General features: G+C 42.6%; 1 protein-coding gene across 1 annotated transcript in view; it reads right to left on the bottom strand.

Moving 5' to 3' along the window:
- Positions 1-923: 923 nt before the first annotated feature.
- TERF1 (telomeric repeat binding factor 1) overlaps positions 924-11797 on the bottom strand; it is a 46598-nt gene continuing 35724 nt past the window's right edge. Inside the window, exon 11 of the mRNA XM_082257290.1 lies at positions 924-1301. Within this exon, the coding sequence (XP_082113416.1) occupies positions 1134-1301 (168 nt within the window). The 3' untranslated portion in view covers positions 924-1133. The remainder of the gene's footprint in view (positions 1302-11797) is intronic.

Raw genomic sequence — 11797 nt, 5'->3', positions numbered from 1 at the left:
CTGATCAACAGCTTTTGAAATTACCTCTGTCCTACACAGAGTGGTGGGCACTCAATCAGCCACAGTAGAAAGGTAGACTTACATTGTGAGACTAAAGCCGGCCCTAGAGGGTTCAAAACTGATTCATACCAAATCTGGACAGGCTGGTTGTACCAAAGTCGATCCATAGATTGACGTGGGTACAACCAGCATGTTAGATTTTTCATACGATTATTGTCAGCAGCTAAAGCCAATAGCAATAATCAATGTGTGTTCTTCCGACAGGGCCGTCTCCCTGCGCTCCCCTGTGCTGGGAGAACACAATGGCTCCGTAGGAGGAATCCACCTATCAATACTGATGATTTTCTTTCCTGCAACCCGTGGAACACTGAATGATGCAATAACCAAAGTGCGATTGCTGCACCTAGCAGCACATTTTTAGATTACCTATAGCACTGTTGCAAATGCATTTATGCACTTTGTGAATACACACAAATTCTGCCAGAGATAAACATGAGATAATAGTTGGCTAATAAGGACTATCCTGTAAATTTATTGGATGTTTATGGAAACAACACAGACACTGCTGACCAATTTCGGAGGAAATAAAAATGTCTATTATGTGCCTTGGGTAAATACTATACAGCACTGCTAAGAAGGAAGCCAAATGTTTACACATCACTACATGCGAAGATGTTCAAAGCTTTCCCATATCTGCCTGCCCATACACCCTAATTTAAAAATAGTTAAAAAATTGCCAAGGTACATCTTTTCACTGGTCATTATATTGGGATACAGAGTTAACCCGGGCCACAATTTAGCATTTGAAAAACAAAAAAGGAACAGATTTTTCCAATGATGTCCCTTATGGAGCACACTTCTAATTCAGACTCCCCAACATACAGTATATGCATGTCATGGTATATTACCCTCTATACATTGGTGCCTCTCTTCTCAGCCCATGCATCACAAGTCAAGACCCTCCTCATTCGGAATGATCAGACTGGTGCGAAAGCTTTTCTCTGCCAAAGCAAACATATGAAGCGAGTGTGGATTCTGTTGTTCCTGCCAGTATGACAACAGTTTATATGTCTGCCCTAAATTTTGTGTGCTCCCTGCATTTCACTGGAATAATGTTTAGTTGTTGACCAGTATCATACTTCATCGACCATGTTCAGCTTCTTCATTGTTCGCCACCGATCCTTTAGCATAACTCCTGTGCGGTTGTTGAATTCATACCTAGCAAGTATTTTATGCCAGTTTCCCACACCATATTTTTTCACTCCCTTTTTCAAGAGATCATCTTCTTTCCATGTCCAGGGCTACAGAGAGAAAAAAAAATTCAAGGAAAACAAACACAGTTAACAGCTAGATTACATTTAATCTGCAAGCGTCAATTGTATATTTAAGAAATCTATATTAAACAATCATTTTTATCAACACTTGATTGTTTTTTTTAGAGTTCTGATGAGTTCCAAAGGGAAATATGCAGCATTAGACCCCACTGATATTTTCTGTGAAAGTAAAGGACAGCTTAGAAAAGACCAAATCTATCATCAATCCTTTTTTTATTGGACAGTTTAGTTAGAAGCAATTTAAAGATATGGTTAAACTACCTTCGTACAATTTCCAAGATTAAAGAGATTTCCAATTGTTAGTATCAAACAGGGTCATACGAGGAGGACTACAACATCATCATCCCTGTGTAAACTCTGACACTCAGATTAGCAGAGTTGCCTGGGGAAGTGATTATAAGAGGGTTGAGGGTTGCCTATAAGGAGACTGTCACTTTACCCTGCTTAAGCTAAGGCCTCTGGTTTTAAGGACAAGCATGGATCCTGCTCTGAAGAGGGACAATACGCATTGCAGTAAGTTTTGGCTTGTTATTCAGATCGATATGCTTATCCAGTCCTGTTCTCAACAGCTGTTAGGAATCCTCCACTTTGGTACCAACATGTCCTTTTAATTTCACTCAAGCTAAATGGAGACATGGGATGACAGTTGTCCAGTCAAGTTATGGTCTTATTTATCTATATTAATAAAAGCCCTGTGTCTCTGCGTCCGTTCCTGTGTCCGTGGAAATGCGCTACTGCGCATGTTCACCACGGATAGCCGTTGGGATTGGGACGCAGAGAACACCGGCCGGCGCTGGGCGTGTGTACGAGCGGATCCCCGCCCACCTTTCAACATCCGCCTCTGTATTGGCGGGGGCATCCCCTACCAGTTGATGGGGGGGGGGGGGGTGACCCTTCTCTCCCCTCGCTCCCGGGCTCATCTCTCCGGTTCACAGGCCGGATCCGGACGGCCACGTTCACCTTGGAGTCGCGCATCTCTCCTCCGCCAGCAGCACCCGGACCTGCCCGGACCCCGCCGGCTTCCGTCTCTGCGAGGTGGGAGGTGACGGGGAGGAGGAGCCTGAACAGTGACGTCACGCTTTTAAAAGGCACCATTGGCTCCCCCCTGCGCGGCGAGGTTTGCTGGTTGTCATGGAGATCCATCACAGAATTCTCCCGGCTCAGCATCACCTCAGAGAGAGAGCATGGCGCCCTCCAGACACTCCGATCACTGGAGGGAGGTGTCATGTCATCAGTGCAGAGTCAGCACTGTGTTATGTCATCAATAAAGAGTAAATAATATGGGATATCATCAATTAAGAGTAAAGAATATGTGATATTAATAAATTTTAAATAATGTGTGATGTCTTCAATAAAGCCGGCCTCATGAATATTTATAGAGGGACCGGACAGGCCCGCCCCCCGACCGATCCGATTATCCCCCCTGGAGGGAGGCGGCAGTTGAAAATGTGGTGTGTATATATAAATGTATGTATAAATACGTGTATATATATATATATATATATATATATATATTTATATGTGGTGTGTGTGTGCATATATATATATATATATATATATATATATATATATATATATATACATATATATATATACACACCCACACACACATACATACATATATATATATATATATATATATATATATATATATATATATATATACACATATACACACACACACACATGTGTGTATATATATATATATATATATATATATATTATATATATTTATGTATTTATACATACATTTATATATACACACACACCACATTTTCAACTGCCGCCTCCCTCCAGGGGGGATAATCGGATTGGTCGGGGGGGGGGGGGGGCGGGCCTGTCCGGTCCCTCTATAAATATTCATGAGGTCGGCATGTATCGTAGCAGAGTGCAGCGCTGGGAGTGCGGTGTGTGATCGGTGAGATCCCGGGGCTGTCAGTGTGGATTTACTGCAGGTGTGTGGGAAGTTTGGTGGACTCCGGTGACTTGCTGGAACTTATGGCGGGGAAGTGATCGGAGGAGCCGGGACAGATCGGAGAGACTGCTCGCTATGATGTACCTTCTGCTGCTGTTGTTGTTGCTTCTTTCACTGTGTGCATGCTGGCTCCCCCCCCGCGGCTCCGGAGAAAGAGGCCTGTTGGATGATGCCTCTGTCATGTCGGATAATGCCTTAGAGACATCATCCGTCAGGCCTCTTCCTCCGGAGCCGCGCTCTTCTGAGGAGGAAGTGAAGTGGGCAGGGATCCGCTCCTGTCTAACACGCCCACCCAGCGCCGGCCGCCCGAAGTCTCTCTGCGTCCCAACGGCTGTTCGTGCGGCACATGCGCAGTAGCACATTTCCACAGACACAGGGACGGATGCAGAGACACTTCCATTTTATATATATATATATATATATATATATATATATACATACATACACATACACACACATACATATATATATATACATATATATATATATATATATATATACATACATACGTTCTAGCGCCCGTTAATTTAACGGGCTTAATGTCTAGTATGAAATAAAAAGGTGCTCGCTGTCTTGAAACTGGACAGGTGTCAGTTAGGAAAAATATTCCAGACATTATAGGTCCCTCCTGACAACAGATTCTTCTGCCTGTGTTGCCCTCTTCCTACCACTGTTAATATATGAGCCAGTGTACAAAGTTCCCTGAGGGCAGCTGTATTGGGTCTGTACATTCTTCAGTCTATGGGCACCTTTGGCCTTTGGAAAAATACAGACTCCGATGGAAGAGAAAATATTAACACTAAGGTTTTAGAAAACAGAAAATTAAACAGTAACTACCATTTATCATAATAAACAGGCAAAAAATTTGGGGGAGCATACCCATGTATTTCCAAAGCTGCTGCAGCTATGAACCAAAAGACATGTATATTAAAAAAGAATAGCGCGCAAATGCAAAAGAAATTACTACCAAATCTGAAGAGAGTCCATAAATAAAAATGGGGGTTTGGTCCCACCATATGGCCATATCGTGCTCAAGCCCACTACTGCGTCAAAGTACCCCATTATCAGTGGGTCCTACACTATCCATGAAAAAGAGATGAATCCAGCCCTTCTAACCCTTGGAGACAACATTCCTTGCTGGGAAGAATGTGCAAATGCACTACAGGGGACTCCTCCTATATCCATTTGATGGTGGACACTGATTGAGTACAGGTGTATGTGGGGGGTGGGGAGGGCTGCTCAACCTCGATAGTCTGGTCAGACCGAATACATAATAAACTTTATTTTATATTTATTATTATGTATTCGGTCTGACCAGACTATCGAGGTTGAGCAGCCCTCCCCACCCCCCACATACACCTGTACTCAATCAGTGTCCACCATCAAATGGATATAGGAGGAGTCCCCTGTAGTGCATTTGCACATTCTTCCCAGCAAGGAGTGTTGTCTCCAAGGGTTAGAAGGGCTGGATTCATCTCTTTTTCATGGATAGTGTAGGACCCACTGATAATGGGGTACTTTGACGCAGTAGTGGGCTTGAGCACGATATGGCCATATGGTGGGACCAAACCCCCATTTTTATTTATGGACTCTCTTCAGATTTGGTAGTAATTTCTTTTGCATTTGCGCGCTATTCTTTTTTAATATACATGTCTTTTGGTTCATAGCTGCAGCAGCTTTGGAAATACATGGGTATGCTCCCCCAAATTTTTTGCCTGTTTATTATGTATTCGGTCTGACCAGACTATCGAGGTTGAGCAGCCCTCCCCACCCCCCACATACACCTGTACTCAATCAGTGTCCACCATCAAATGGATATAGGAGGAGTCCCCTGTAGTGCATTTGCACATTCTTCCCAGCAAGGAGTGTTGTCTCCAAGGGTTAGAAGGGCTGGATTCATCTCTTTTTCATGGATAGTGTAGGACCCACTGATAATGGGGTACTTTGACGCAGTAGTGGGCTTGAGCACGATATGGCCATATGGTGGGACCAAACCCCCATTTTTATTTATGGACTCTCTTCAGATTTGGTAGTAATTTCTTTTGCATTTGCGCGCTATTCTTTTCTAATATACCATTTATCATGCCATTAGAAAACTAGTCACAGATGGAAGTGGCCTCTTTTACTTACACGATCCAAAATTCTTGGACCTATATAGAATGTCATGAATGTTTGAACCATTATTCCTATACATGAACAGCTTTATTATGCTGAAATGAGGAAATTTAGATCATTTGCATTGAGAAAGGGTCAAGCTCATACACAACAGCAAAAGAGAATAATTCATATAAATATTTGTATCAAGCCAACAGGCTCATTAGACAATTTACAATTCATATCCATAAGTGTAAAGCACAGTTAGGCAGAATGATATGTACAATAACATTTCCAAATGGTTCTGTAAAACAATTGACAATGACTTTTTCAGGAGGAAGTCACTGTGAGCATTTTGATAGAATGTGGATGACATCAGTTCCATAGCCACTAGAAATTACAAAGTGTCTTTGTAGTATCTTCATGGGTGGCATGCACAAATCTGATCTTTTGGCTGGCAGTATGGGTGTGAATTCAATGTTTCTTGTGTACAAATATACATCATACAAGTGTCAGGAGATTCTGAAAGCATATGGAAGGGCTCAGATTTGCTGCATACTGGTAAAAAGTTTTGGTTTGGATTAAAATAAATTGATGGCTTTTTTTTTTTTTGGGATAGAGTGAGTGCATGTGGTGATGATAAAGTCTATGAAACATCATTCAGCAACAAAAAGAGTGGGGTCCATAGTTAAACAAAACTTTGAAAATGAAAACCCAGTCGTGCCTTATTTCATCCTTTATTTTTAATTTCTACCAGCAGGTCTAATCATCTTACTAGAGTTGAGGGAAGGGTTTGGGATGAGCAAGCGTTGCGCCCAAAAAGCGCCTGGTTGCCATTTCAGCAAACACCCAAATTTACAGGGCATTCAGTGAGTGTTCGCTCCGCCAAACGCCCTGCAAGCTGCACAGTGAATTCTAAGCCCTGATTGGGCAAAACTTTGCCCAATTAGGGCACAGTAAATAGCTTATTGTTAGGGAGCAAGCTGGGAAGCCAACCGCAGCATCCCTAACAACCGATGAGTCCTGAGCTGTCAATGGACTTCCCCGCTGACCGCTGAATAAAGAAAAAAGCAAAGTGCCAGCAATAAAAAAAAGTGAAAAAAACAAAAACAAAAACACAACACGGCATGGCCCCCCCCCCCCCCAGATCCCATCCCTCCCCAATATGAAGGAGTATGGGGTGCATAGTACCCCTAACCATTCACCAAGAAAAGTGTCAAAAAGTAAAAAAAAAAAAAAATAATAATTTTAACAATCCCTTTTAAGAAACAGTGTCCCCCGATGTAGATCTATCATCAATCACGACACCGCCACCACTGCTGGACCCCAAAAAGAAAAAAATTGCTCCGCTATCAACAAAGGAAAACCGCCGAATGCCTGGCTTGACGTTTGGCAGTTCTTTTATAGGTAAGGGGGCTGAGCCACCTTGCGACTTCACATAGGGGTGCCTCCTCCTTGTGATTTCATGGACCAGTGCGTGCTGGGTCAGTGACATCACAAGGGAACGGTGCCACCAGGTGTCATTGCCAGGTGGCCCCGCCCCTTACCTTTATAAGGACTGTCAAACGGCAATCATAATTGATGATGGATTTTCATCAGAGGACACAGTTTTTATTTTTTTGTAAAGGAATTGTCAAAAACTGTCTCTGTGTTTTTATTACTTTTTGACACTTTTTTGGTGAATAGGTAGGGGAGCTATGTACCCCGCAGTCTTCCATGGGGGGGGGGCAGGATCTGGGGGCCCGCTTGTTAAAGGGAACTTCCAGAATCCAATAAGCCCCCTGCCCACAGACCTCCCCTGCCAACAGCCCAGGGTTGTGGTGATGAGACCCTTGCCAAAAAGCACCCATCCCCCCATGTGGAGGGCATGTAGCCTGGTATGGTTCGGGGGGTGCATTTGCTTGTCCCCCCCCCTTTTCCTGCGTGCTCTGAAAAGGGCCTGGCATGGACTGACGGGGGACCCCATGCCGTTTTTTTTAAACATTTTTTTATTGCCGACAATATAATGTAATTTTATTTATTTATTTTTTCTTTAGAAATGTCATGTTCTATACATGCTACAGATGTGCCACTTTACAGGCAGATTAAGGGGACGCCCCAGGTACTATATTTAAAGGAATTTTTCCTTTTTATTGTTGCACTTTAAGCATCAAAATCACTGCTCCTGTAAAAACAATCTTTTTTTAAAAATGTTTTTGCATTGATACATGTCCCCCAGGGCAGTACCTAGACCTACATACCCTTTTTATGGGCAATTACTTGCATATAAGCCTTCAAACTGGGGACTTTTAATTTTTCATGTTCAGCTCCCATAGACTTTAACTCCCTCCCATCCGCGCTACAGCCTATATACGGCTGCAGCGCGGACTTAAGAATTTTCATTTTTTAAACGGCCTCCCAGAAAGACTCTCCCCGCGCGCTCCCGCGAGCGTGCATCGGGGAGAATCTGTGTCGGCCGTGTCCCTTGGACACGGCCGATCACAGATCGTGGTGAATGGCCAATCACAGCGGCCATTCACCATGTGATCAAGCCGTCCAATGAGAGATGATCTCATATGTAAACATATGAGATCATCTCTCATCGCCGGCGCTCCTTCCTCACACAGACACTGCAGTGTGAGGAAGGAGGGGGAGCCGACAGCCGCTGGGGACACAGAGAAATGTAATCAGGGCACTGATCATCAGTGCCCTGATTACTAAAGGTAAAAAAACCACACACATTGCCCCCCATCAGTGCCCACAGTGCCCGCCATCAGTGCCCATAGTGCTGCCAGTCAGTGCCCATCAGTGCCTGCTCATCTAGGCACTGATGAGCACTGGCTGGCAGCACTATGGGCACTGAGTGTGGGCACTGATGGTGCTGCCCATCAGTGCCGCCCATCAGTGCTCATCAGTGCCACCCGTCAGTGTCCATCAGTGCCATCCGCCAGTGCCCATCAGTGCCACCTATCAGTGCCCATCAGTGCTGCCCGTCAGTGCCGCCTCTCAGTGCCCAGCAGTGCCACTTCTCAGTGCCACCTCTCAGTGCCGCCTATCAGTGCTCATCAGTGCCGCCTATCAGTGCCGCCTATCAGTGCTCATCAGTGCGGCATATCAGTGCCACCTCATCAGTGCCCATAAGTGCCACCTCATCAGTGCCCATCAGTGCAGCCTATCAGTGCCCATCAGTGCCGCCTCATCAGCGCACATCAGTGAGGGAGAAAAATTTATTTTCAAAATTTACTCGCAGAATATAAGAAAAACTTTTTTTTTTTTCAAAAATTTCTGTCTTTTTTCTTTTTTTTTTTTGTAAAAAATAAAAAACCCAGAGGTGATTACATACCACCAAAAGAAAGCTCTATTTGTGTGAAAAAAATGATAAAAATGTCATATGGGTACAGTGTAGCATGACCGCGCAATTATCATTCAAAGTGTGCGAGCGCTGAAAGCTGAAAATTGGCCTGGATGGGAAGGGTGTTTAAGTGCACAGTAGGCAAGTGGTTAATAGGGTTCGCTGTTCGAGTCAGAACTTTTTCTCTGTTCGGGAGTTCTGGTGTGAACCGAACTGGGGGATGTTCAGCCCATCTCTACATCTTACACATGTTCAGCTTAGTTCTGATCAAGCAGGGGCACTGATGAAGCAGGGGCACTCTCAAAACGTGTTAGCATCTGCAAAACTCTAGGACATCCTCTCGGTCCATCTGGAGGTGCACTACCAGTTCTGGTTGATCTGTTGGAAATTTGTGATGGGCTTGATGCTCTGTATTGCAGAGTTATTTTGTTGATGAAAATATTTTCATCAGCTGCAGCTTGTCAGTGACGAAAACTAAACTAAAATAAAATTGAGTTACGTCAATTGACAAAAACTATGAGGAAAATCAAACCCAATTTTCGTCAGTGAACGAAAACGGAACAAAAATGTGAGGGGGGGCTGATACCCACCTGAACTTTCGTTTTCCTTGGAGCTCTGCCTGTCTGTTAAAGCCCCAGCCCCCTGACTATCGCCAAGCTGTATTGGCTGAGAGACGCAGGCTTACACCCATTTACACTATCTTTTTGGTGCCCTCTGCTGGGCTTTTCTAAATCGGAAAATAAAGTAAAGTAAATTAATGCTGCGCTATGGTGGTACGTGAAACAACTCAAACTGCTGCTGTGCAAAAATCAATATAGATTCTTCAAAGTGTCAGTGCAAAAAAACAGCGCAAAATGGTTGTGATTGGCATAAAAGCAGTGTAAAATAAATCACCAACAATTCATAAATATATAAAAATATGAGACAAATGTTCAATACACCCTGTGCAGTTAATATCAATAAATAAGAATCAATATAGTTATGAAAAAAAGTCCTTCAAAACATAGCATATAAGTCCCAAAGTGCTTCAGCAAGTAGCCAGTGAAGGATAGTTCATAAAAGGTGCTTAAGTGCTGGGAAATCTGTGCAAAATCATGCTGACACTGTGTTGTGAAAACCGGTGAATATCCTCTCCCCCAGGATGTTCCACTTACCGGACAAAATGGACCCCTAGTCAATACTGTGTAAGGGTCACACAAGCTTAGTCCAGTAAGGAATCCAGGCAATATCTAGACTGGTCAGAGCTGCAAATGGACCTCCAATAAGTATACTCAGCAGGATATAGGGACCATATAGGGAAGGAAAGGCTCACAATAGTGTAATACTGATATGATAAACGCTTATTCAGAAGAGCATAAAATGGGTCACTCACATTTGATAAGAGAAAAGCATTATACGTCTGTGATAACGCCCTGGAGGAGGGCGAAACGCGTTGATGCAATTTCCGGTCATACGCTTGCTGTGACGTCATTTCCGGTTACCATTTTGTCTGGTAAGTGGAACATCCTGGGGGAGAGGATATTCACCGGTTTTCATAACACAGTGTCAGCATGATTTTGCACAGATTTCCCAGCACTTAAGCACCTTTTATTTTCTAAATCGGAAACACAATTCCATCGCTAGCCTATGATAATAGCACATTTAAAATGTAACCTCTTGCTGGTTGCTTCATGTAGGAGCATGGCGGCAAAGCAGCTCTCCTGTGCTGGATCACATATCTAGTATGTGATCCAGCACTTCCGGGTAGGGGACCTGCACCGGCTGTGTTGTGATTAGTCACAGCATAAGCCGATCAGTGAGTGCCTGCAAATGATTGACCATCAGCACTCGTTGATCGGGGAGGAGGAAGACAGGACAGAGCTTTGTCAATGTACATTAAATAACACAGCGCTCTGTCCTGTCAGCGGAGATGTGTAGGTTTTTCCCTTAGTAAAAACACTTCACAGTAAACACACCAAGCACTTTTAGGCACATTTTTAACCCTTTGATTGCCCTAGCTGTTAACCCTTTCCCAGTCAGTGTCATTATAACAGTAACATTACATATTTTCAGCACTGATCACTGTATTAGTGTCACTGGTTCCCACAAAGTGTCAGCCTGCCCACCATACTATCACAGTCCTGCTAAAGTCGCTGATCACCACCATTACTAGTATTTAAAAAATAAAAAAAATTCCAAAATTCAAGTATTTATGCTATAGTTTGTAGACTCTATAACATTCAAGTCAATCAATATATGCATATTGCCTAAATTCATGAATAAATTTGATTTGAAAATTTTTCTTGGAAATGTTTTATAGCAGAAAGCAAAAAAAAATTTTTTTTTGTTTCAAAATTTTTAGTTTATAGCGCTCATATAAAAAACCCAGTGCTGATCAAATACCACCAAAAGAAAGCTTTATTTTGGGGAAAATTATATAAATATAATTTGTGTAGTGTTGCATGACTGTGCGATTGTCAGTTAAAGTAAGGCAGTGCCAAAAAGCAAAAATGGCCTGGTCATGAAGGGGGGTAAATCTTCTGGAGGGCAAATGGTCAAACATGTATTACATAAAAATAAGTAGGGGGCATCTACAAAGCTGCTGAAAGAAAAGAAAAAAAGTGCTTTTCTTTTTTTTCTTAATAATTATTGTTGGTAATATATTCAGGTAATATGTGTAATGGCAATACAGCAAATAGTGAACTTTTTTGTTTTTTTTTGTTTTTATATTTTAAAGTTATACTTCCGTTTGCCAATAAGCAATATTTCTGGTTGCTTATGAAACTTGGCTTCAATTATAAAGATGCCATACTGTATATGACAACAGCTAAATCTGTGTCTGTAGTGCATGTTCAAATCGTAATACCATAAATACCATGTTATTAGATTTTACTCCAGAAGTATAAGGTGAGAGTTTGGAAATTCTACAGAAATGCTTAAATAATACATTACAAACATGTTACTCAAAGCACAAGATGTATATTTTTCCCTTTTTACACTTACTGTGCCCCTATTTGTTCTCAGTTGAACATTATTATTCTTGCTATTGTAATTTTGACATTTGTACTGTTTTCTAACCTTAAA

Source organism: Pelophylax lessonae, assembly GCF_965119305.1.
Source record: "Pelophylax lessonae genome assembly, chromosome: 5".
NCBI classification, from domain to species: domain Eukaryota; kingdom Metazoa; phylum Chordata; class Amphibia; order Anura; family Ranidae; genus Pelophylax; species Pelophylax lessonae.
Note: the sequence above shows the minus strand (reverse complement) of the source record. Positions and strands in the feature narration are given on the sequence as shown.